The sequence below is a fragment of the Vipera ursinii genome (assembly GCF_947247035.1).
Source record: "Vipera ursinii genome assembly, chromosome: 1".
NCBI lineage: Eukaryota > Metazoa > Chordata > Lepidosauria > Squamata > Viperidae > Vipera > Vipera ursinii.
Genome location: NC_139512.1, coordinates 173322725 through 173349694, shown reverse-complemented (window position 1 = coordinate 173349694; position 26970 = coordinate 173322725). Strand labels below are relative to the sequence as shown.

At 41.2% G+C, this 26970-nt stretch overlaps 2 protein-coding genes across 7 annotated transcripts in view; one reads left to right on the top strand and one right to left on the bottom strand.

Moving 5' to 3' along the window:
* The window catches only part of RFTN2 (raftlin family member 2), a 34340-nt gene extending 30450 nt beyond the window's left edge, over window positions 1–3890 (top strand). The window contains exon 10 of the mRNA XM_083349723.1: window positions 15–3890. The gene's annotated coding sequence lies outside the window, so the exon portion shown is untranslated. The remainder of the gene's footprint in view (window positions 1–14) is intronic.
* On the bottom strand, window positions 2405–26738 carry LOC310632500 (MOB-like protein phocein). 6 transcript variants are annotated; one of them, XM_083349730.1, is made up of 9 exons: window positions 26590–26738; window positions 23374–23538; window positions 9038–9100; window positions 8529–8629; window positions 7592–7634; window positions 7328–7414; window positions 6485–6564; window positions 6264–6375; window positions 2407–4592 (listed from the first exon to the last, which is right to left on the bottom strand). In XM_083349730.1, exons 1-9 carry the CDS (start codon window positions 26590–26592, stop codon window positions 4461–4463), a joined length of 786 nt encoding a protein of 261 aa, XP_083205856.1. In that variant the 5' UTR covers window positions 26593–26738; the 3' UTR covers window positions 2407–4460. The 6 variants fall into 6 exon arrangements, with proteins under 6 accessions (XP_083205853.1, XP_083205852.1, XP_083205854.1 ...); XM_083349727.1 differs by lacking the exons at window positions 23374–23538; window positions 26590–26738 and adding an exon at window positions 10856–10922 and having other exon boundaries at window positions 2405–4592; XM_083349726.1 differs by lacking the exons at window positions 23374–23538; window positions 26590–26738 and adding an exon at window positions 10831–10913 and having other exon boundaries at window positions 2405–4592.
* Between the last annotated feature and the right edge of the window lie 232 nt (window positions 26739–26970).

Sequence of the window (26970 nt, the reverse complement as noted above, 5' to 3'; positions counted from 1 at the left end):
TCTCATTTCCTGAGAAGTCTGAAGAGGGATGGTTTTGACCTTGAGGAAAGAATTCTTAACCCTACTTTCAAGCAAGAGGAAGCGACCAAGATACCATCTGTTGGCACCCAACCACACGCCTGTTTGTTTTGTGAGTTTCACCGTGTTCACCTTTAGAAGCCATTTTGTGAAAGCACATGCCCCTGCATGTTTTTTTAAGGTTCACCAGAAATATACACTGTATTCTAAATTCCCAAACCTCTCAAAATTAGTCCACCACTGCCTTAAATTTGCTCCAATTGGAAACAGCTCAGGTGTCTCTTAAGAGAAGACTGGGGCTATCCTGGACTAGGAATGGGGTTCACTATGAGGTTAAAATTATTTTGAAACAATTACTGCCTAATGATCACACTATCCTTTAAGTCTATAATGGCATAATTGCAGCACTAGGTTTCAATCATTCTGGGTATTTATTTAGTTATATTCGATTTCTATAACCCCCTATCAAAACAAGTGATTTTGGGAGGCCTACATTGGTGGCTCAGTGGACACTGAGCTTGTCGATCAGAAGATCGGCAGTTTGGCGGGTCGAATCCCGAGTGCTGCGTAGCAGAGTGAGCGCCTGTTACTCGCCCCAGCTTCTGCCAACCTAGCAGTTCGAAAGCACGTAAAAATGCAAGTAGAGAAATAGGGACCACTACGGTGGGAAGGTAACAGTGCTCCGTGTGCCTTTGGCGTCTAGTCATGCCGGCCACATGACCACGGAGACGTCCTCGGACAAGCGCTGGCTCTTCAGCTTTGAAACGGAGATGAGCACCGGCCCCTAGAGTCAGAAGCGACTAGCATGCATGTGCGGGGGAACCTTTACCTTTTTTTTTTACATCATAAAACGTAAAAACAAGTTTTAAAAATACAAAATATACATGCTTGCTGGCAGAACAATTATCATAGGTGATAATATAGCCAAGAAATGGGGCCTTTAACTCACTTGAGATTCCAGACCCAGGTACACAACCAAGTCTTCATGGCCTTACAAAAGCCAACAGGTAATCTCTGATTGATCTCTGAATATTCTAGAAAGTAGGCACTATTGCAGAGAAGGCATGTCTCCTGGTCCCCATCACCTGACATTCCTTGGCTGATGAGGCTGTAACACACCCAAACTAACAGAAAAATTGGACTGGTAAAAACAATTGGGAGAAGACGGTCCCTTAGGTAAGCCATCTTTAAGCCATAAAGGTTTTCAAAAATGATGTGGCGGAATGTAGGAGGGATACATTCCAAAAGCCAAAGAGGCAGTGAAGCATGGACTCTTTGGTACAAAAAGGATAAAAAAGGCTCCTCCTTTGATTCCTGGAGTATTATCTATAGCAGACGTGTCAAACTCACAATGTCATGTGACGTCGTGCAATGTATCGGAGCATTTTTGCCATTGCCAGCAATGGGGTGGGCCCGGCTTTCGGATTTGCCACCCGATCTATAGTAATGGTTGGTTTAGTTTGGCAAGATTTCTGTATATGTGAGTAATAATAAAGGAAACTACTCAAGTAAAATGTCGTTCTTGGGGGGAAACTTACAGATTACCAGCACCTTGAATTGCATCCAGAAGCCAATACTGTTCACCTAGTAATGATTTAAAAACTGGTCAAAATCAATATCCAGTTTTCTTCAATACCATATCCATATAAAAAAGATGCTTTATAGCTTTATTTTTAAAATGCTGTCTGATAGCCAGATGAATCATGTTCCCTCTTACAAGTATTCTCTTTCATTTCAGAAAGTATTGCTACATGTTGAGTGTAATAAAAATTAGCAATGTTCTTCCTTTGGGACCCACTGATCTTGAAGCCTTTTAAGTAGCTTCAATAAAACTTTTTCCTAAACTTGTTCTGCACATACAGAAACATCTTATTTCTTTGACTGTAGTAGCAAGCACCAGAACTGAAATATTGGGAATATTAACTACCTATTAACATTTATATTAGTGGGAACGAACAGGGTTATTCATTGATTTAATAAGTTATACTAGCAAGTTATTACTTGTTCTTCTCTTTAGATTCTTAGGTTATTAAATCACTTGTGCCCTTGGGCTAAATTAGTTCCATGGAAAATTATAGTGGGTCTTATGCATTGCTTCAGTGACATAGAAAGCATATTTTGCATTCTTGAATCATCTTCAATATTCACAATTCAGAATTGGTGTTACTGAAACTGGCCTCAATACTCCTTTGTAAATTCTTTCAAAAATGTACTTTCTTTGCCTTCAAAAGACTTAAAATGCTTTTAGCTTAAAGTTTGCAAAAGATTTCACCTAGCTATTAAGACATCGGTCTCATATGTTGCAAACAGCCGTGGAGCACTATATTTTTTTGACATCTGAATGTTCTTAACAAAGGTAACCATCATCCTGCAGCCCAATTTTTTTTGGAAAAAGAAAAATTTTAATTGCAACCTCTACTTTTTACAAAGTATTTCAAAAGACAAACATAGCTCAGTTTCCCTATAATGCAGAATGTAAGTTAAACCCTCAATATATTTAGCATACAAAGTCAATAGTTCACTTAAGCTTAATGAAGTTCTATAGTATCAGGCAGGCACATGTGCACACACATTAGAGGTACTCAAGTCAACAGCATTAAGAAACGTAATGTAGTTTTAGGCCATTTACAGAACTTTGAATATAGTGCAGACAAATCAGATTTATTAAGAGCAAAATCAGTTTTTTCTCCCAAAGGCATGTATTGGAAGAGGGAGACATGTTAAGATTTTATTGCAGCCTCAAAATTAATGCTTAATGACATTGGTTAACTAGGGGAGGCTACATTCAAATAGAGAATGCCAACTGCATCTTGTAACCCCTGAAATGTAACTCCTCAACCACATGCTCTAATCAAATTACACATAGGTGCAATAATTGCTGTTGCTAAGAACCATCTGATGTGATGACCCTGTTGACCATTAAAACCATTCTAAAATAGATAATAAAAGCAGTTGAAGAAGCCAAATCTGTCAGTCCAGTGAAGAATTTTCAACTTCCAAGAATATGCCTCTAGCAGAGTCTCAAAGCGTTTGTAGCATCTGCTATGAAGTATCCAAGCATCTTTTTTTAAAGATTCCCTTTTGTATTAGAACAGCAATCTTGATACTCTATAGGACCAATTCACAATATCTTATATGCAATTAAGGCAAAGAACAATATGTGCTCTGAAACCAAGTTATGAATAGTAGGAAATAAACTAGTTTGACCACAGAAGAGCCAAACAAACCTATTTCAACAAATAAAGGGACATCTTTGATAAGAAAGGATCAGCCTTCAATTCCCAAAAGTTAAAACATCATACCAAACTTGACTGAACAGTGCTAGTGCTTTTAGATTTCTGTATTCATCTATATCCAATGTACAGAAGCCTATTATAATTCTTTTAAAAATATTTAGCTCTACAGCACTCAAAATAGTTTAAACTCCATTAAGTTCTTACTGAACTTTAGTGCTAATACAAATCTTAAGATGCTACGTAAAGAACATACAGTTGGACTGGGGGACATAATTGTGGAATTCATTGACTAGCATACAAAACAGATATTTGGGTAACATTTGGATTGATAGAAACCACCTGCAAATGAAGGGTTAATCTTGGGTACATGGTATTCATCCTACAAATGAGTAAGATTATTTTGGCACAATCTGCTGTAGTGTTAACATAAATGTTTAATGCGAGGTATAGCCTGTAAGCTATTACTATAAATATGCACAAGTATAAGCCACAGAGAACTCTACCGTAGGCCAGGAGAAGCACACATTGTTTCATTCACTGGCGAGAGGTTCAGCTAGGGAATCTTTGCCTTAAAGGGATTGGACATAATAACTATCTGTGGATATGCAGAAGCCTCCATTGATACAGCAAGGCAAGTCCAGAAAGAAACCAAAAGCTCTAGAATATACTTTTGGCAGCATAAATAAAAGCTACCATTTGGCATTAATATTGCAGTAACAAATATTTCAATACACATGTTCTATAACAGGTTAGTTCTATATTTGCATACACCCAAAAGCAAAACTAAATAAGGATAGTTTCCATAAAATGCAAAAGTTAGAAAGAAATGAAATGGACTTGCAAGCTTCTGAAGTGTCAAACTAAGGCTAAAGTTCCAACTTCATTAGAATGAAAAGCTCAGATTTAAACTGGACATTGTTTGAAGACTAAGATCCAATGATTGTTTAGCAGCAATTTTACAGAACTGTAGATTCATTTATTAACAGGCAGTATAAACAGATAATTCTAATTTTATTTAAAAACTATGAGTGCCACATTGAATATACAGCTCATAACTTAAAACCATATCCCATATTAAGAGGCAACGCACACAGCATACAAAAAGTATACTAAACAAAGCTCTAAGGATACATGATTGAAATTTCTAAAATTATATATACAGTACACAATGTTAATTATGTGTTCATTTTAGTCCCCCGATACTCCTCATGCCTCACTTTCACCAGAAACTGAATTCTGCACTTCCTCTTCTAAAATTGGTACAATCAGATTATCCTTGGACATCAAGTTATATTTCATCACAAATTTGGTAAACCGATGACATAGGAAAGTTTCATTCTGAGGACAGAAAAAATGTACATGTTAATACAGATTACAAAAGGATCATTTAAAATTACTCAGGGACAAAAATTCCTTCATGGGGAGCACTATGTTACAAAAAAAATGTAGAATATAATTTGTGCTGCATTCTGAAGCTTTCCAGGATACATGATTAAGCTTCATCTGAGATTTTTGTTTTCAACTAAAAAAGAAGAAATTACCTGCTAGGTGACAGAACATGGAAACGTCTTCTTACAATGCTTCTTACACTATATTTCACAAAACATCAGCACCCTTAAAACATGAAGACATTTCTATAAGATAGTCCCAAACCCCATTTTTATGGATCCATTCAATTTCATTAACCAAATACAATCTCTTGTCCATGAATGAAGAGATGTTAGGAGTTCACACATATAGTTATCACATATCTTTTCGTGATAAACAATGTTATACAAACCACAAAAAGAAACAAAAACCAAATATATTAAAGGCACAAGAGAAGAAAATTTATACCAATTCAATTCATTCCTTTCTACCCTTGATTCTGTGATATCCATACACAATGTAATTTTGTTATTTAAAATTTCCAGTGGTTCAACTAATAATCTCCAAATACCTTTGTGCGTAATTGATTGCTCATCTTGGTATTCAACCTACTTTCATTTCCAGAGGTGTCAAACTCGCAAGTCACATGATGTGTTGTGATGTATCGCAACTTTTTTGCTATTGCCGGCAATTGGGCGGGCATGGTTTCGCTATGATGTATCCGGTCCACAGGCCGGCAGTTTGACACCCCTGTTCTAAACTCTTTTCAACCACATATTCTTCTCACGTACTCTTTTCCCACTGAATTAAATTTAATTTTATGTTTTTCCTGACATATCCAACTTTCTCTTCCATTGAACAAAAAGGACAAAAATACATTTTAGTCACTTCTGTTTGTTTCATACTTTCATTCCTCTGGGCAAACTACATATTGCTATCTTCTTACCATTATTTGCAACCCATTATTATCACAAACACTCTTTGTACATTTACTGTACATAAGCAGCCAAGACAATATACCTATATTCTTATCTTACATTCTGCTATTGACCCATTTGTTTGATGTTAAATTAAAAAAACTCAAAAGAATCACTCAATATTTATAGAAAATTATTAATTTTTAAGATGAAAGTACATTCAGGTTTTATCTTTTCTTCCATATATTTTTGTGAAAATGCATTTACAGAACATCAGATGATCAAAACAGACTAAATGTATAAGATTTTGATAAAGAAACTGCAAGAGACAATCTCTTACTTTCCCTAGATTTTATGTTCAAATCACATATCCAGAGAGCATTTTGAAACCATAATAATTATACCACGCTGTCATAAAAACAGCAACAACACTCAGCAGGCACACACACTAAACAGCAATTCCAAAGATACCAATATAAAAAAATAGTAGACCAATAAAATTATTCTGTCATTACAATATCTGGTACTAAAGAACACAACCTAAAGGCTTCCCCAAAAGTAAAATCTATGTATTCAGTTGTCCCAGTTAAATGCATTTAAAACTGCCACCTCAAACATTTACAACCCAATCCTATATGCATCTATTCAGAAGTTAAGCCTCATATAGTTTAATAGAGCACATTCCAAAACACAGAGGTAATACTCTTTGTAATAAAGCACTTACTTCATATTCATCAAATATTTGACGATGATGAAAATATGCATGTGAAAATATTCTGTAAATCCTACGGCAAACAGATCCTAGTTTGGCTACAGATGATTCCTTTATACTAACCCTGCAAACACAAGATTTTTTTGCTGCATTAAAGATTCCCATAATCCTCATTGACCATATATGAAATTAATACTGAAATAAGGTTTCTATAATTCTGAGAAAATATTTACCTGCTGGGGAAATATTTATTGCTATTCAGAAGACATGCAGCACCATCCAGTGTATGTCTAGTGTAGTCAATGGCAGGACACTAGAAAAAAAAAGTACTGCATTTGAATATAGACAATATTTTAATACTTTCAAATAATCTAAAACCCAGTTATGAAAAAAAATCCTTTTCAAATTCAATTCTTCACACAGCCATGAAATTGAGGAATTGCCTTGTGCTCAACTGAGATACGAATGGGAACAAAGTAAATAACAATGAATGCCAAATTATTATTTGAATTGTGTATTTTTTATAAAATTTAATATGGTGTTACAGCGTAAGAAAAAGTCAATACCCTCTGTAATTACTCACTTGCAAGCATATAGCAATAGGACTTTAGACTTATATACCGCTTCACAGTGCTTTACAGACCTAAGTGGTTTACAGAATCAGCATATTGCTCCCAACAATCTGGGTCCTCATTTTACCAATTACTGATACAGGGAGGGGCTTATGTACGGAAACACACCAGAAATTAGGAGAATCTCACTAACAACTAGAGAACAGCAACTGGTGGATCACGGGTGTCAAACTCGCGACGTCACGTGATGCAATGTCATGTGACTTTTTCCCCATTGCCAGGAATGGGGTGGGTATGGTTTTGGCGTGACGCATCTGGCCTGCAGGCCGGCAGTTTGACACCCCTGTGGTAGATGAACAGAAGTGCAGAGTTTTGTTTCTGAACATACAGTATAGGAAAGTAATAAACGGCTAGCACGTATGTGCGGGGGAACCTTTACCTTTACCTTTTTAACACAATTAGTAAAACATATTTAATATTTACAGTTCCCATTTTCTGTCTTACCTCTTTGGGAGTTTTATGGGCTGCACAAAGAAAAATCCATTGTTCAGTTGCTGTCATCTGTGTGCATGTGTCTGGGTGGCATTCACTCTATCAAAATAGTTGCACAATAAATATTTGTTGAGCCTATATGAAAAATACATTTTGTGCAAATAACATCCTTTCTATCTGACCATTATAAATAACTAAAAAAATACTAAAAAAGTGTTGTTTTAACTAATTTTAAAAAAGATTCTTAAGTGCCTAAAGAAAAATGAAAAAAGGTACCTGAAGTTTAACTGCAAGACCATTTAGCTCCAGACAGAATTGCCTAAAAATTTAGGAAAAAAGATCGTCATCCTTTTTTTCTCTCATCTGATGTAGTTACAAGCCTAAGAAACACCACAAAGACTGTAAAATGCTGTTAATTGTTACTGTTGGAAAGAACCATGGAAAAATACACCTTAGATGTTATTTATATCCATCAAAAGATAACAGTTACATATTTAAGCTTTTCTAAGATTCTAATAAAAACAAGGGTATTTAGTAAATTTGACAAAAATTTCAATAGCAAAAATAGGTTACACAGGGTTGACCAAAGCCACTAGCTTCTATAAAGAAGATATACTATTCAGATGACCTGCCTAAGTGCCTGATGGCTAATAAAGGGCAATACTGAGGAATACTTACATGGCCTCTAGAAAATATAGATTATCCATCAGTTTGGGGCAATGTACAATTAGCATATTTCTACCTCAGGCAGAGTGGGGAACATGGTAGAATATGAAGTTGAAAATGGCCAAAGTATATTTCTTTAATACCGTACAAACAGCAATCTTGTATACCCCCACTATTTTATTATAGCCACAAGACCCAGAGTAAAAAAAATACATTTTAAAATAAACTATAAACCCACAGAGCTGTTTGTGGGGAGGGGGGAAAATATTTCGTAAATATCCATCTGAATGATTAAAAGGATAAGATGAAGTAAAAGAATAAGGCCTTTTAAAGGATGTATCTTCACCACTTCTACTTAACATATATTCCTTTTGTGAGACGTCTCATCACTAGAGTCTCTGAAGCAATTAGCAGGTGACATCACAATTTTTTTAATGAGAAAGTACTGCTTTTTTAGTGCTCTTGATCTACTTGCCTTGTAAATGATGTAAATGAACACCAATTTCTCAAAAACAGAAACTTTTTTTACAGAATTAGGTGCAGTTACCTTAAATGTTCATATTTCCAAACACCTTCATCCTGTCCTTCTGGAGGCTCAAGAATTTTGTCAATGTTTGAACAGTCCCCCCTTATATTTTGTTGGATATACTAGAGAGGAAAATGTTTAAAAATAATCATAAATATATCGTACACATGTAAGGCGGTAGCAAAATTTACACTGAACACTTCCCAACCAACCTTTTTACCTGCTATGCTAATCCCTGTTCTCATGTTTTGCATCAGAGTTCCAACATAAATGAGTTACTATATGTACAATTTACTTCAATTAAAAACTGTCAGTCCTGTAACTGAACTTATTAACAACAGGGTGAAAAAAGAACCAGGCAGCTCAGTAAGCGTGCAACATTTATGTCTTTCTAGTGTAAAAATGATATAATAACCATTCAATAACAAAGCAGGTAAAACTATATAATGATGCAATCTAATCCATTATGAATCCATAACTGTCAAAAAGTAAATGAATAGAATAACATCATAGAGTTAAATGATGGGTACCTGTTGAACTGCCAATGTGCTATCCATCTCTTCAAATGATTCATCAGGCCAATTATAAAAATCCTAAAACAAAAAACCAGAAAGACTGAAGAACAATCAAGTCATAAAAATATTCAGGTTTATAACAGAACTTGGTATGCCTTTTAACAATGTAAATAAAAGAACAGACACAACTGCCTTCAGATCTGCATAATTTCATGTTTTTTGCTGCCTAAAGAATAGCTTAAAAATCATTTTGTTGAATCTATAAAATAACCTCATTATTTCTGTCTACTGTATAAGGCATTTTATTATACAGAACGCTTCCAAGAACAATAGATACAATAGTATCTTCTCAGTATCTTTCATAGCAGAAAAACTCATTGGATAGCAATACAGGAACTCAAGTGGCATACATATTCTATTCATTACAATAGGGGTCCCCAACCTCCGGTCCGTGAACCGGTATCAGGCCACGGCAAGCCAGCAACCAGGCCGCATGAACAAGCAAAGTCTCATCTGTGGGGTGCAGGCAGCATACAAAACCACACACTCTCCAGTCCATGGAAAAACCTTTCTCCATGGAACCGGTCCCTGGTGTCCAAAAGGTTGGGGACCTCTGCATTACAAACTAGTCTCAAGAAAACAAGGTGGCATCAAATGTATAGAAATCAAGCACAAGCAACTACAGGTAGTCCTCAGCTTATGGCAATTGAGTCCAAAATTTCTGTTGCAAAGCAACACAGTCGTTATGTGAATTCCACCCCATTTTACGATCTTTCTTGCCACAGTTGCTAAGTGAATCATTGCAGTTGTTAAGTTAGTAAAACAGCTGTTAAGTGAATCTGGTTTCACTGATTTGCTTGTCAGCAAAGTTGTGATTGCAAAAGGTGATCACATGACACTGGGACACTGCAACCGCCATAAATATGAGTCAGTTGCCAAGCATCTAAATTTTGATCACACGACCATGGAGATTCTGCAATGGTCCTAAGTGTGAAAGCTGGCCATAAGTCACTTTTTTCAGTGCCATTGTAACTTCAAGCAGTCACTAGACTATTTTAAGTCTAGTACTATCTGTACACAATTAGTATACAAATGTTCTATCAGAGGTAGACAGGCCCTTAGGTACTTCAGAGAGTTTGGAATTCACATTCCCAACATTTCTAGACAGCAAAGTCAGCTTGTGAGAGGTACAGTTCCAATTGTTAATCAAGTTACTTACATTTGCAGTAAACAAACAGTAAAGGTAGGAGAGGAGCAAGAGAAATCAAGTAAACCTACAGACTGCACCTACCCTTCAAGTTTTCAATAAAAATGCTAAAACAGCAATTTAAAGAGCACTTTCAAAAAGGGGAGAATCAAACAACTTTATAACAATAATAATAGGAAACGACAGCATTTAATTATTGGAGAGAAGGTTGTTGGTATCAGCATCTGGCCAAAAATAAGCTCTTCCCAGCCTCAAACAGAGTCAGCGATCTCAAAAAGTACTAGGCTAATTCTGAACAGGAAAGGACAAACGATTTCTAATACCACCCATTTCTTCTGTGGGAAGAAGACATGAAGCCATCGTTTCAGAAGCACTTTGGCACCCTATATTATTATTACCCTCTGCAACATTCATCCACACCCATGTTCCAAGCCCACTCGGTCAACTTCCGCCTTTCCGCGCTTTAGTCACAGCTCCGACCTTTTTCCTACTACACCTTCCTCCTCCTCCAAATATCCCCCGCCCATTTTTCCTGCAGACCCACCCATGTTCTACTTCTCTCCCACTTCCTCGGGAGGAGGGGGGGGGAAGGCACCCGGACCCTTCCAAGCCTTTTTCTTTCTCACATTTTCCAACGTTCTGGAACAGCTATATCTCGCAGTTCCCCAATTCCAGGCTGCCGTCGATTCCTTTCAACGGGCGGGACGTTGCTCTGGTTCATTAAAGGTAAAGGTTCCCCCGCACATGCGTGCTAGTCGTTTCCGACTCTAGGGGCCGGTGCTCATCTCCGTTTCAAAGCCGAAGAGCCAGCGCTTGTCCGAGGACGTCTCCGTGGTCATGTGGCCGGCATGACTAGACGCCAAAGGCGCACGGAACGCTGTCACCTTCCCACCGGAGTGGTCCCTATTTTTCTACTTGCATTTTTACGTGCTTTCGAACTGCTAGGTTGGCAGAAGCTGGGACGAGTAACAGGCGCTCACTCTGCTACACGGCACTCGGGATTCGACCCGCCAAACTGATCGACAAGCTCAGTGTCCTAACCCACTGAGCCACCGCGTCCTTACAGCGCCATATCTCCAAAGACTTCGGGCCCAGGGCGTAAGTGTCTAACCCCGGACAGACACACACACACACACAGAGATACAGACACACACACACACACACACACAGAGACAGACAGACAGACAGACAGACACACAGAGAGACAGACACACACACACACACACACAGACACACACACACACAGAGAGACAGACACACACACAGAGGAACAGACACAGACACACACACACACACACACAGATGCTTTCTCAGTCCCCCCCCCCAATACACACACACACCTGAGGGGACGCCGCATTGACTAACCTTTTCTCGCCCCGCCCTCCGTTCTCACACCAAACCCTGCCGGCCATGGCGGGGAGCTATCCTTGCCCTTCCTTTCTCCCAGCGCCGGCCCTGCGCTCGCCGAATCTGCTCCAAAGCGAACGGAGCGGCCCTCTTCCTGGGAAGGGCGGCGTGGGGGGGGGGGGTAACAAGTAGGCCTCCGCCACCAGCAGCAGCTGCTTCCCCCTCCCACACCGTCAATACCCGGCCCGTCGCCTCGCCGCAGCCGCGGCCCTGCCCCGAGCGTTCCGAGGCCTGGCGTGCGAACGACGGACTTACCTGGGCCTTGGTGCCCGGCCTGTTCCGCCTTAGCACAGCCGTCCCCTCCGCCATGACCATAGTGACAGCGAGCGGCGCCAGGACCCGGATGCGGCGGCGGCGGCAGCTACCCAAAGAGGCGGAAGACGCGCGGAAAAGACGCGAGACGACAAGCAGGCTGACTTCCCCCCGAAGGGCGGGGAAAGGAGCAGAGGCGCAGAAGAGCCCGCGGGGATTCGGAGAACTAGGCAGCGTCCTACATCAGAGGGGCGGGCCTAAGGAGGGAACTGGCGGGGGGAACTGATAGAGCGGCGCTTGCAGGAAAACCAAAAACAGCGCCCTCCAGCTTGGGAGGAGACAAAGTTCAGTGGGATAAGTAAGGGAACAAGGCGGAGCCGAACGTGTGACGAGGGGCAACACCGGAAGGAGCGGGGAAAGCTGAATTGAAGGGCAAGGACAGGGGGTAGGCAACCTCGGCTCTTTTATGACTCGTGGACTTCAACTCCCAGAATTCCTGAGCCAGCCATGCTGAGGGAAAAGGGAGTTTCCACGCTAAGTCATGCTGGCTCAGGAATTCTGGGAGTTGAAGTCCACGAGTCATAAAAGAGGGGGTAGGCAACCTCGGCTCTTTTATGACTCGTGGACTTCAACTCCCAGAATACCTGAGCCAGCCATGCTGAGGGAAAAGGGAGTTTCCACGCTAAGTCATGCTGGCTCAGGAATTCTGGGAGTTGAAGTCCACGAGTCATAAAAGAGGGGGTAGGCAACCTCGGCTCTTTTATGACTCGTGGACTTCAACTCCCAGAATACCTGAGCCAGCCATGCTGAGGGAAAAGGGAGTTTCCACGCTAAGTCATGCTGGCTCAGGAATTCTGGGAGTTGAAGTCCACGAGTCATAAAAGAGGGAGTAGGCAACCTCGGCTCTTTTATGACTCGTGGACTTCAACTCCCAGAATTCCTGAGCCAGCCATGCTGAGGGAAAAGGGAGTTTCCACGCTAAGTCATGCTGGCTCAGGAATTCTGGGAGTTGAAGTCCACGAGTCATAAAAGAGGGAGTAGGCAACCTCGGCTCTTTTATGACTCGTGGACTTCAACTCCCAGAATTCCTGAGCCAGCCATGCTGAGGGAAAAGGGAGTTTCCACGCTAAGTCATGCTGGCTCAGGAATTCTGGGAGTTGAAGTCCACGAGTCATAAAAGAGGGAGTAGGCAACCTCGGCTCTTTTATGACTCGTGGACTTCAACTCCCAGAATTCCTGAGCCAGCCATGCTGAGGGAAAAGGGAGTTTCCACGCTAAGTCATGCTGGCTCAGGAATTCTGGGAGTTGAAGTCCACGAGTCATAAAAGAGGGGGTAGGCAACTTTGGCTCTTTTATGACTCGTGGACTTCAACTCCCAGAATTCCTGAGCCAGCCATGCTGAGGGAAAAGGGAGTTTCCACGCTGAGTCATGCTGGCTCAGGAATTCTGGGAGTTGAAGTCCACGAGTCATAAAAAAGCCAAGGTTGCCTACCCCTGCCCTAGGGAGAAAGCCCTCGTCTCTATGCCCAAAAGCTGTGCTGGCTCAGGAATTCTGGGAGTTGGAGTCCACGAGTCCCCTGGGGCATAGAGGAAGTAGGAAAGCAGCATGTGCGTTGGAAGCTTGCCGGGCGGGAGGGGTTTGGGGGGGCTTCCCGGAAAGAGGGCCAGGCGTCTCTCATGGAGGAACTTCCGGACGGGCCTCTGGCGCCTTCAGACGCGTCGGTCGCTCTGCGCGCGTGTTTGCGAGACGCGGGGCGGGAAGGGTGGTCTGCGAAGGTCGGGTTCTTACTCGGCCAGCGGCTGTTCAGACTGTGCCCTCCGGCTTATCGGCCGGAGATGGCGGTGCGCTGAGCCCTTCTGCCTCTCGGGGCGGTCGCTCCCCTTCGTTCCCTGTTTTGAACGGAGAGAGACGAAATGAGCGTACTTTGTTGTTAGTTGCGAAGTCGTGTCTGACCCATTGTGACCCCATGGACAATGTTCCTCCAGGCCTTCCTGTCCTCTACCATCTTCTGGAGTCCATTTAAGCTGACGCCTACTGCTTCAGTGACTCCATCCAGCCACCTCATTCTCTGTCGTCCCCTTCTTCTATTGCCCTCAACCTTTCCCAGCATTAGGCTCTTCTCCAGTGAGTCCTTCCTTCTCATTAGGTGGCCAAAGTATTTGAGTTTTAGCTTCAGGATCTGGCCTTCTAAAGAGCAGTCAGGGTTGATCTCCTCTAGGACTGACCGGTTTGATCGCCTTGCAGTCCAAGGGACTCGCAGGAGTCTTCTCCAGCACCATAGTTCGAAGGCTTCAATTCTTTGGCACTCAGCCTTTCTTATGGTCCAGCTTTCACTGCCATACATTGCAACTGGGAAGACCATAGCCTTGACTATACGCACTTTTGTTGACAGGGTGATGACTCTGCTTTTTAGTGTGCTGTCTAGATTTGTCATGGCTTTCCTCCCCAGGAGCAAGCGTCTTTTAATTTCTTGGCTACAGTCCCCATCTGCAGTGATCTTGGAGCCCAGGAAAATAAAATCTGTCACTACCTCCATTTCTTCCCCATCTATTTGCCAGGAATTGAGAGGGCCAGTAAACCCTTAAGAGCTGGTCGGATAACTTTGTACAGATATTCATTTACTGTGAACTTCGGTGTAGTAATGGCGAGTTCAAGGAAAGCTCTCAGCGGCGTCCGTCAGCAATAGCTGAAACCCCAAACGTCCACTGACTTGACGAGCCAAGTTAACCGGCGTTGTCCAGAAGGGCGAGATTTTACAGCCCTTCGGAAGCCCCTCAGACACAGCTGGGAGGAGAAATGAGCCTGTTCTTTGCGTAGCGAGCTCTGGAAGGGCTTTAGCACCCATCTTCTCCCCCGTGCGAAAGAGGCGCTTCTGAAGAGCTGCAGTCAGCCGGCCGACAACTTCTAATCCTGCTGATCTTGCTTTCTGAGTGTCACCTCCCACCAATTATATTTATTACATTTATATGCTGACAGGTTTTATTTTCCTGGGCTCCCAAGATCACTGCAGATGGGGACTGGAGCCAAGAAATTAAAAGACGCTTGCTCCTGGGGAGGAAAGCCATGGCAAATCTAGACAGCACACTAAAAAGCAGAATCATCACCCTGCCAACAAAAGTGCGTATAGTCAAGGCTATGGTCTTCCCAGTTGCAATGTATAGCAGTGAAAGTTGGACCATAAGAAAGGCTGAGCGCCAAAGAATTGAGGCCTTTGAACTATGGTGCTGGAGAAGACTCCTGCGAGTCCCTTGGACTTCAAGGCAATCAAACCGGTCAGTCCTGGAGGAGATCAACCCTGAATGCTCTTTAGAAGGCCAGATCCTGAAGCTAAAACCCAAATACTTTGGCCACCTAATGAGAAGAAAGGACTCACTGGAGAAGGGCCTAATGCTGGGAAAGATTGAGGGCAATAGAAGAAGGGGACGACAGAGAATGAGGTGGCTGGATGGAGTCACTGAAGCAGTAGGCGTGAGCTTAAATGGACTCCAGAAGATGGTAGAGGACAGGAAAGCCTGGAGGAACATTGTCCATAGGGTCGCGATGGGTCGGACACGACTTCGCAACTAACAACAATGCTGTCCAATCTCACTGTTCTGGAGATGCGGCAGCCATTAATGAACTGCAGGGCGAGAGATTTGCAATTTTCCGATATATGGCAATTATAAAACCGGTTTCCTTAAGTTTTTTTTAATGCTTTTGGGTAATCTGGAATGTAAATATTTTTACTACTGTACCATTTCTTTTGACTGCAAATTTTCTGTGAAATTGAATTAGAACTAGGGTAATCAAAGAATTAAACTCTTACATTTTCACAAGGGTGGCTTTGCAGTGAATTTTCTATTTTCAGTTATTACTAAGAAAACTTGAACACTGGTTTGCATTAAGAAAACCCTTGTAGGCACCTAAGAATTACAACCAAAATTTTTGAAATGTAATTTTAACCATGACTTCACTTTTAAAAGTGACTTGTATTTTTTTCTTCTTTTTCTTCAGGAAGAAAAGGTAGTTTTAGGAGGAAGTGAGAATAGGAAATTTGTTTCAACTACTTTTGTGGAGGAAGAGAATGCAGAAACTGCCCTTCTATCACAAGCCTTGGAAAACTATCTTCATGATTTAAGCCATTATATTCCTTGTGAATGAAATGTATGTTCATTATATATCTAAATCACTTAATAGCAGATGGCTGAGTTATCTGCTGGTCTCCCTGTCTCCAGTCCTTTCTACCCATCTGGTATATTCAGGTAAAATAGGTGTGCTTCAAATTCCCTCAATTAAAGTCATCTTGTCCTTGTTGCTATCCTTGTACTCTGGAATAGGATCCCCCCAGTGATATGAATAGTGTCCACTCTTTGAATGAATGAACCTTTATTGTCAAAGTATAACCATGTATACATTGAGATTGGCTGAGCCTCCCTACATGCCCCCTCCACCACAACTCACAGTGAAAACAAACCCACCATCTTGTTACACCATGTGAGCTAATTGCACACAACACACTGGCCTTGCAAGTCAATCATACATAAAGTTATTTCCCCTTCAAGAGCCTGACAGCCCATGGATAGCTGTTCTTCAGCCTGTTGGTACGGCTGGCTATACTCCTGTATCTCCTACCCGATGGTAGGAGAGTAACGAGGACCGACCAGGGTGTGAGTTGTCCCTGAGAATTTTCCTCTCTTCCAAGGTAGCAAATTCTGGCAATGTTATGCAGTGGTGTCAGGGAACAGCCCACAATGTTTTGTGCTGTGCTCACCACCTTCTAATATTTTCCTATTCGCGGCTGTCAGGCCAGCATACCAAACCACGATACAGTGCAAGAGGACGCTCTCTATAGTAGACTGGTTGGTTAAAAAAGGTCATTAGCCATTGTTGTACCCTGTTCTTCCGCAAGACCCTGAGGAAGTGGAGTCTCTGTTGGGCCTTTCTGGCCACCTGGGTTGTATTGACTTTCCAGGTAAGATCTTCACAGAGGTAAACTCCAAGGAATTTAAAGGAGGAAACTCTTTCCACACAGCCCCCCCACCCGATATAAAGTGGGGCAGGTTCCTCTCTTTTCCTCCAGAAGTCTAGCACCATCTCCTTTGTCTTGCTGATGTTCAGGTGCAAGTTGTTCTCTAGACACCATAGGGATAGTTTTTGCACCTCCTCCCCCCCCTACGCTGTTTCATCTCCACCTGTATTAAGACCCACTATGGTAGTATCATCTGTGAACGTAATGATCGCAGTAGATGGGTCAGACGATACACAATTGTATGTGTACAATGAGTACAGGTTGGGGCTAAGCACGCAGTCCTGTGGCAAGCCCGTGCAAAGCTTCAGGGTGGTGGATAAAACACACCTGACCCTCACTGTTTGTAGCTGGTCCCTTAGAAAGTCTTTAATCCAATCGCAGATGGAGGGGGAAAAATTCAAGTCAGTCAGCCTTTCAATCAGTATGCTTGGCAGAATGGTGTTGAAAGCCGAGCTATAATCAATGAAAAACATCCTGACATAGCTTCCAGATTTCTCCAGATGGCTTGCTACAGAATGTAGAGCAGTAGCTATGGCATCGTCTGTCGACCTATTTCCCCTGTAGGCAAACTGATGTTTGTCAAAGTCCAGTGGGAGGCATGTCCTAAGATGTTGGAGAACCAGCCTTTCAAAGCATTTCATCACTACAGACGTTAATGCAACAGGTCTGTAGTCATTCAGGCACTCAATTGCTGTTTTCTTTGGGACTGGGACAATGGTAGCTGCTTTCAAGCATGATGGTACACAGGCCGATTGCCAGGAGATGTTAAAGATATTTGTCAGGACCCCTGCTAATTGATTGGCACAGTTCTTAACCACTAACCCCAGCACCCCTTCTGGGCCTGCAGCTTTGCTGGGATTCACAGCCTTCAATACAGCTTTCACTTGATGTTCACACAAGTGTCTCAGAAGACCCTTAAGACCTGGTGCCTCCCAGGCCTAGATGGAGTTGCAGTATTTGTGAAGCTCCTATTATGTTTTTATTGTGACATTCTGGGCCAACATTTTGTTTCATGCTTTTAATTATTCTAATTATATCTGTATAAGATGCCCAGAGTCTTTTGGAAATGGGTCATAATAAATTTAATAAGTAAATGTACAGTGCTAAAGCAGCACCAAAATGAATACATTAGCAAGAAATTGTTTCACTATACAGATAAGTTTTATTTCAAGGTCACAATATCATTTGAGAAATGTTGTATTAAGAAAATAATTATTTACATGATGGAACAAAAGCATTTGAGCACTTTTTGTGGAATGACAACTTCATGATAATGTCAGAGTATGAACTGCTCAATCAAGATATTTTCCAAGAATATCGCCATCTCTAAATATGAAATAGTCCTGCAAATAGAGAATACAAATTACCATTCACCAAAGACAAAAAGTTACTAGTTCAAAAGTCAAGGCAATTAAGTTGTTCCAGCAGATATGGATTTACGAGCACAAAGATTAATGCTCTACAAATAGTGAGGCAAGGACATGGCCTTTATATTTATTTCATTGAAAAGGGGGGGCGGGAGAGAAGAGATAATTGAAACTAATTACCTTGAAGACAGCCTTCATCTGGACTGAAATATTCCAATTTAAAGGATAGACTACAGATTTCCCACTAATAGCCAAGTTAGTTCCAGCCTGAATTGGACCCATTTTTACCACTAAGCTACATGTACAACCAGCTTTATCTCCAGCAATCTCATGTTATTCTATGTAAAGTTATGTTCTCTAGAGATTATCTTTCAACCCCGTTATCCTATTACTTGCATGTACCAGTTTGAACATACTTGCAGTGTGGTAAGACCCCAAGAACAAAACTAATGAAGTAGGGTATAGATGTGAACCCCTTCATGGATTACTGCCTTGTCATGGCAAAGGGGCTTGCGTAATTCAATGAAGCTATGAGCTATGCCGTGCAGGGCCACCTAAGACAGACAGGTCATAGCAGAGAGTTCTAACAAAACGTGATGCACTGGAGAAGGAAATGGCAACCCACTCCAGTATCTTTGCCATGAAAACCCACTGGACAGTACCAAAAGGAAAAAAATATATGATGCTGGAAGATGAGCCCCTCAGGTCGGAAAGGGTCCAATATGCTGCTGGGGAAGAGCAGAGGGCTAGTACTAGTAGCGCCAGAAAGAATGAAGTGACTGGGCCAAAGCTGAAAGGACGCTCAGCTGTGGATGTGTCTGGTGGTGAAAGGAAAGTCCGATGCTGTAAAGATTTTTTCTCCATAGGAACCTGGAATGTAAGATCCCTGAATCAAGGAAAGCTGGACGTGGTCAAACAAGAGATAACAAGACTGAACATCGACATCTTAGGTATCAGCAAACTAAAATGGACAGGAATGGGTGAATTTAATTCAGATGACCATCAGGTATACTACTGCGGGCAAGAATCCCTCAGAAGAAATGGAGTAGCCTTCATAGTCAATAAAAGAGTAGAAAAAGCAATACTGGGATACAATCCTCAAAATGACAGAATGATCTCAGTTCGAATCCAAGGCAAACCATTCAATATCACAGTAGTCTATGCCCCAACCACCGGTGCTGAAGAGGATGAAATTGACTGGTTCTATGAAGCCCTACAGCACCTTATAGAACTAACACCAAAAAATGATGTCCTTATCATCATGGGGGATTGGAATGCTAAAGTAGGAAGCCAAAAGATAACCGGAATAACAGGCAAGTTTGGCCTTGGAATACAAAATGAAGCAGGGCACAGGCTGATAGAATTTTCTCAAGAGAACACGATGGTCATAGCAAACACTCTTTTCCAACAACCCAAGAGACGGCTCTACACATGGACATCACCAGACGGTCAACACAGAAATCAGATTGACTATATGCTCTGCAGCCAAAGATGGAGAAGCTCCATACAGTCAGTAAAAACAAGACCAGGAACTGACTGTGGCTCAGACCACGAGCTTCTCATTGCAAAATTTAGGCTTAAACTGAAGAAAGTAGGGAAACAGTAGGCCACTCAGGTATGAACTAAATCATATCCCTGACAAATATACAGTAGAGGTGACAGATTTAAGGAATTAGATCTGATAGACAGAGTGCCTGAAGAACTATAGACGGAGGTTCGCAACATTGTGCAAGAAGTAGCAACTAAAACCATCCCAAAGAAAAAGAAATGCAAGAAAGCAAAATGGCTGTCTGAGAAAGCTTTGCAAATAGCTGAGGACAGGAGGGAAGTGAAAGGCAAGTGAGAAAAATAAAGATACACCAAATTGAATGCAGAATTCCAGAGAATAGCTAGAAGAGATAAGAATGCCTTCTTAAATGAACAGTGCAAAGAAATAGAAGAAAACAATAGAATAGGGAGGATTAGAGATCCCTTAAAGAAAATTGGAGATGGAAGGGAACGTTTTATGCAAAAACGGGCATGATAAAGGACCAAAATGGCAGGGACCTAACAGAGGCAGAAGAGATTAAGAAGTGGCAAAATTACACAGAAGATCTATACAAGAAGGAGCTTAACATCCCAGATAAGGAACTAGAGATCAAATTGCCAACATACACTGGATCATGGAGAAAGCTAGGGAGTTCCAGAAAAACCAAGATCATGGCATCCGGCCCTCTCAATTCCTGGCAAATAGATGGGGAAGAAACGGAGGTAGTGACAGATTTTATTTTCCTGGGCTCCAAGATCACTGCAGACGGGAACTGCAGCCAAGAAATTAAAAGACGCATGCTCCTGGGGAGGAAAGCCATGGCAAACATAGACAGCACACTAAAAAGCAGAGTCATCACCCTGCCAACAAAAGTGTGTATAGTCAAGGCTATGGTCTTCCCAGTTGCAATGTATAGCTGTGAAAGTTGGACCATTAGAAAGGCTGAGCGCCAAAGAATTGATGCCTTTGAACTATGGTGCTACTGGAGAAGACTACTGCAAGTCCCTTGGACTGCAAGGCGATCAAACCGGTCAGTCCTAGAGGAGATCAACCCTGACTGCTCTTTAGAAGGCCAGATCCTTAAGTTGAAACTCAAATACTTTGGCCACCTAATGAGAAGGAAGGACTCACTGGAGAAGAGCCTAATGCTGGGAAAGATTGAGGGCAAGAGAAGAAGGGGACGACAGAGAATGAGGTGGCTGGATGGAGTCACTGAAGCAGTAGGCGTGAGCTTAAATGGACTCCAGAAGATGGTAGAGGACAGGAAGGCCTGGTGGAACGTTGTCCATAGGGTCGCGATGGGTCGGACACGACTTCGCAACTAACAACAACAAATAGATGTGAACGCAAGGATAATTTACAAGGATAGAAAAATATGGAAACCTAAATGATACTAGATTAAACATAAATCTAGATTCATATGTCCTTTAACTTGTTTAATGCTTTTTTTCCAGTTTTGCTTTCTTCTACTTTTTGCATAAAAGGTTCCTTCTGTGAGGAATCAGGAGTGGTGTGGTGCAGAGACTGGGTGGAGGGAGCAGGCCCAAAGGTTGTGGGGACACTAAGGGGTGGGAAGTGAAGCAAGGAATGTCTTGGGCTGCACTAGGTCTCCCCCACTTGGGAACCCTGTGTGTCCACTTAATGATTTGCACTATTTAATGACCAATCAGGGAGACCAGGGTGTGGAGGTCATTAAGCAAGGTCACCTCACTTAGTAGCTGTCACATGCAACTAATGAGCAAACTCCCCATTATGATCATACAGTAGATGGAGACTACATGTTTTCTAAATCAAAAAATACTGGTTTACAAGGTATTTTTATGACCAGATCTACAAACAGTAAAGTTTGCTTAAATATAGGATTGAGAAATGCATTCAAAATGTATGTTTAGTCCAGACTTCACGTCTGGACAAAGCAGGAATTAAAATGCAATATTTTAATATGGAAAAAAGGCAAGCATTTTAAAAAGAAATATGAATGTTTACAGCTAAGGACTAGTCAAATAGAAATCGGCATACAGTTGAACCCAAAAGCTTGGAATGTCAGATATCTAGTCTTGCTATGGCAGCTTTAACAAAGCGATGTCCATGCATAAACCTAAATACAATTCCTTTCTTAAAATTAAATTGTGGAATTGAAAGAATGAACATTTAATGTAAAACTAACCTTATCTTCCAGTATAACTTTTGTACCCCCGTATTCAGGTAGTAGAACCTTCTCACCAACTTTTACACTAACTGGGTGAGTGTTTCCATCCTAAAAGGAAGAATATGAATTGTGAACATTACAGTACACTAAGAAATACTTTGTGGTGAGAATACATTTTAACTTCAAAGTTGCAGAATCAAATGAAAAACAGTTCCCGGACATGCTGCTATTTCTTATCTTGAGAGAGAAGTCTACTATAAACCATACCGAACCCAATGAATTTCATTTTGTATTTTCAAACACTGGCAGTTTTTAGATGTTGGAATTGCATATAAGTAAACTTTTTTTTGCATTTGAATATGTCTCCTCCACAAAGCTTGCTGATAAGTATTGAAGGGCAATTAAATCATTATGTTTCTATTAGGGACATATGGAATGTCTGTCTATGGAGCTTATGTGTTCTATTTGACGTGTTCCAGGATAAGAAGGAACAGAGGAAATGCAGAGGGTTTGATGGTTGAGGTGATAAGAAAGGAAGGCATGCGTGGGCCCGAATGGACATGTCATATCTGAATTCAAGTATACTGATGACTAAGGAAAGGGTAAGGAAAGCAACAAGGAAAATGGGGGAACAGGCTGAGCACAGGACAGTGCAGGAGAAAAAGGGGTGATGTGCACTTGTTTTATGTCACTTGCTCCTTAAAAATCAAATACGCTGCTCAAACCTCTGCAATGTGTTATATGATCCAAGTACATTCACCTTGCCAACACGATGAGGGCAAGAAACCAAGAATACAATTTAAAAAATCCAGAGAGGAAGCTATTTTAATGACCTGTATATCTTTTTAATCACCCTACTTCATGATAAAGTTAGTTGTAATATTTACTGGTTTTAAAAAAAGGAAGATGTCTGCCTGAACAAAGTAAGAAGAATAACACCTCAAAAATTGCCAGGGGCTCCATGAATCTAGCCCCAGGCTTAGGAACAGAGGTAGTTCTTTAAAAAATAGTTCTAGAACTTTTAAAGCATAAGAGTATATGTATGTCCAAGGAGACACTGTTCCAGAGGGCAGATGCTTCAACAGAAAAGGTGCACCTCTTCAGTTCTGCAAGAAGAGAGTTAACTGAAGGAGCCCAAGGCACACTGAATCTGGCCAAACATACTGGATGGACAGAAACAATTAAGAGACTGGTGATTTTTCAAATCACCAGGCTCTGTGCCATGAAGGGCCTTACAGATAACTAGAGAATTCATGCCCCATTGGGTCATTGTTTCAGAGATATTGTCTTACCGAAATAAGATATAAAATGACCGTGGGTGGTTAAAAAGCAGTGGGAGTGAGAGGGATTTCTGATTAACTGCAGACATCCCCATTGAACTCCTCTGAAAGTTATGAAAAAATGTAATTACAGTTACTATATTCCTATTTACCTTGTTTTTCGAACCTGATCCAACTGCCACAACAGTGGCTTGTAGCACCTTTCCTTGAGATTTTTCTGGAATCATGATTCCTCCTTTAGTTACTGTCTCAGCCACACATCTTTCCACCAGTACTCGGTCAAAAAGAGGAAGGAATTTTTTAAATGCCTGTCCTGCCTGTTAAAATAAAATAAAAACAGAAATTATCATGAAGCCTAAACAAAAATAATTTGTCACCTGAAAGATAACTAAGGGCTTATATAATTTGTACATAATATGAAATAACATTGGGAAGAAGAGCTCTGGGGAAAAAAACTGATGCTGGAAACAGTTAAGTAAATCTGGCTTCCCCATTGACTTTGCTTATCAGAAGATTGCAAAAGGTGACCACATGACTCCAGGACACTGCAACTATCATAAATATGAGCCACTATCAAGGGGAAGTATCTTATTCTCTCCCCCAACTTTTCCTTGTCTGATGTAGACAATTCTCCAATCTACTCTGGAGGGGGGGGGGAAGAGCAGAGAAATGGAGAAATTGATCTTTGGTCACTCCATTGACAAATGGGAAAAAACTGAGTTAATTGTAAAACACTTGAAGAAAATAATTAACTGCACGAAAATGTAAGTTAACATTCAACAGTTAAATTTAAGTTAATATTCAACAGTTTGAGTATAATGAACCTTGGATGGGTATTTTGAAGGCTTCACAACTACTTTAGTGATTTTTCAAATTCTATAAATGCTTTTATTTGGGATGCATCAGATCAGTTAAATGCAATAAATATATATAGTTAAAACTATGTTATGCAGCTTTCATGCATAAATAGGCCACAAAGTCAATATTTTTTTTATTAAAGAGTTTTACAAAAAAAGATTTTACAATACATCCCCAAATCCCACCCACCCCAAACCACCCCCCTTCCCCCCCACTTCCCAGAGCTGAATACAGGGTTATAGTTATAATAATCATATTCTAACTAAAGATTATCCATAATATAAAATTAACCAAATTCATAATGTGCTTTAACTCCCCTTTAACATAAATACATACAAAGTACTAACACTAAAATTAATAACAATATCCCTCTAAAACATGGGTCTTCAAACTCGGCCCTTTTATGACTCATGGACTTCAACTCCCAGAATTTCTCAGCCAGGCATGCTGGCTGAGGAATTCTGGGAGTTGAAGTCCATGAGTCATAAAAGGGCCGAGTTTGAAGACCCCTGCTCTAAAATCTACTCATAAGCTAAATGGAACTTTTTAGTCTCATATTTATTCTGAATATACTCTATCCATCTCCTCCAAACTGAAATATATCTTTCTTGTGAATGATCCTTCAAATAAGCAGAAATCTTAAGACATTTCTGCAAGATTCGAAACTTTAAACACCCAAAATGGTCAATAATTTCAAACAGTAACCATTTGTTTTAGCTAAGCGAAAACTAAATAAAAAGGAAGCTACCCAATTCATGTAGGATGTTTCAATGCACTCTAGCTGATTCCAAAGCTATCCAGATTATGGCATGGAGGATGGCAGAAATTACTAGAAGATTCTTCTAGTGTTCTCTAGAATCCTCTAGAGGCCACTGTTGCACCAGCAAAAGAAAACTAAGCACCTCTCATTTTAGAAAAATATCCATGGCATGCAAGTAACTGGAAACCGATATAATGCTTATGTTTCAATATAATGCTTATATGTTTTCTCTAGAGCTTTTCAGCAAAGTTAGCAAAACACCTATCCATAAATACCAAATACCTTCAAATACATGTTGTGGCGTCTACGAGGAGGTCCCTTCTTAACTTTCGAAAAATAAATCCTGACAAGAGGGCTCAAAACTGTGCAACTTATCTTGTTTTGAAATAACATTTCTTTTGTACCAAAAGAGATGAGAAAGTAAACATGAAGAGGACAGTAGGAAGGTAGATATTTTTTTCACTAAAACATTTCCAGCCCAAAGATCATTAAATTCTATTTCCCATGAAAACCAGTTTTAAGCAGCACTTAAGACATGTTTTTAAAACAAAGCCTCTTCCCTCTCTCCCCCCATGTGTGACCTATATGTCTTTTAAGTGGGCGTAACTACTATGGCTTCCTTTCACGAATCATGGGAACTTGCTTTGCATACCAGAGAAATCTCACACTGCAACCTTCTTACGCTATTTTGTAATACAAAATTTCAAATAACCACCATATACATACACTCATCTGTAGGTATGGTGGGATTCTTTTCAACAGGAACTGGCTGCAGATGAGCTTATGCAAACACGTGTACAGTATCTTAAAATCCAGCGTGAACAGAATAAAGCTTTTAGCATGCTGGCTTAGCTTTAGCAAAAATATTAAAAGGGAAAAATATTAAACAAAAGGGAAAAATATTAAACAAAAGGGGAAAAAACTAGACTTATTTCTGGATGAATAATCACATTGCCCAGTGCACAGTAACGTTCTTAAGCCTCCAAATAAATTTGGCCAACTGAAATATAACTTCTTTATGAGAACTGAAATCAGCAGCTCACTTCTGCCTGCTAACCCTCAGATATATATGATTTATAACGAATATTATTTAGAGGCCTCAGTCATAAGAAATACCACGTTCCATTTTCAAACAGTAGAGGAAGAAGACGAAGCCACGTGCAAAATCTTTCCTCCATATAATCTCCCAATTTTTTCCCCGAATTTAATCTTCCCATTTCTCTGCATTATTGCTAAGCACATTGGTTTGTGCTTAAATTGTAAGCCGCCCCGAGTCTTCGGAGAAGGGCGGGATATAAATGGGATTCAAATAAAATAAAATAAAATAAAATAAATTATCGCTGTCTTAAGTCAAGCCAAAGGTTTCCTCTTAGGATCCAGCTAAAGAAATTCTGAAGAACCACAAGGCAGGAATAACCTTCCGGCGTCCTCTACTCCTTAGGCCAGGGGTCGGCAACCTCGGCTCTTTTATGACTCGTGGACTTCAACTCCCAGAATTCCTGAGCCAGCTATGCTGGCTCAGGAATTCTGGGAGTTGAAGTCCACGAGTCATAAAAGAGCCGAGGTTGCCGACCCCTGCCTTAGGCGGAGGTCTACCGAAATCACAGTGGAGAGAAGACAGGGTGGAGCTCAGGGAGACCCACATCACGCAGGACAAAAGGCTTTCAGGCTCGCTCCTTCCATTTTCCCCGCGTCCTGCTCTCCGGCTGACAAGAAAGCAGAAGGGCAGAAGCCCGTCAGTCAAACTCACCATGCTGGACGCTTCCAACTCTTTCCTTTCTGGGTTCCTGCCGCTGCTCCGGCGCGCGCTTGCCCCCTGCTCTCGCGGCTAAGCCACACGTGAAAGGGTCGCGGGTTGCGCATGCGCCAGCCACACCCACCCGCTCCCGAGGAAAACTGCTTCCCGTGCCATTTTTATAGGCGGGAGAGAACGTTCCGCTCTCTTTTTTTCCCCAAGGTCGCTCTGACCTTTCTCCTCGCTTCCTACGCATCGCCAACTCCGATTCCCGTATCTTTCTCTTCCCTAAATTCGGGGTGGGAGGGGGGTGTTTCACCCTCCCAAGGAGGCCCGGAAGTGATGTAAACCCTTTTAGCCCGACCTTTGGTGAGCATGTGCGTTCCAGAAAATTCT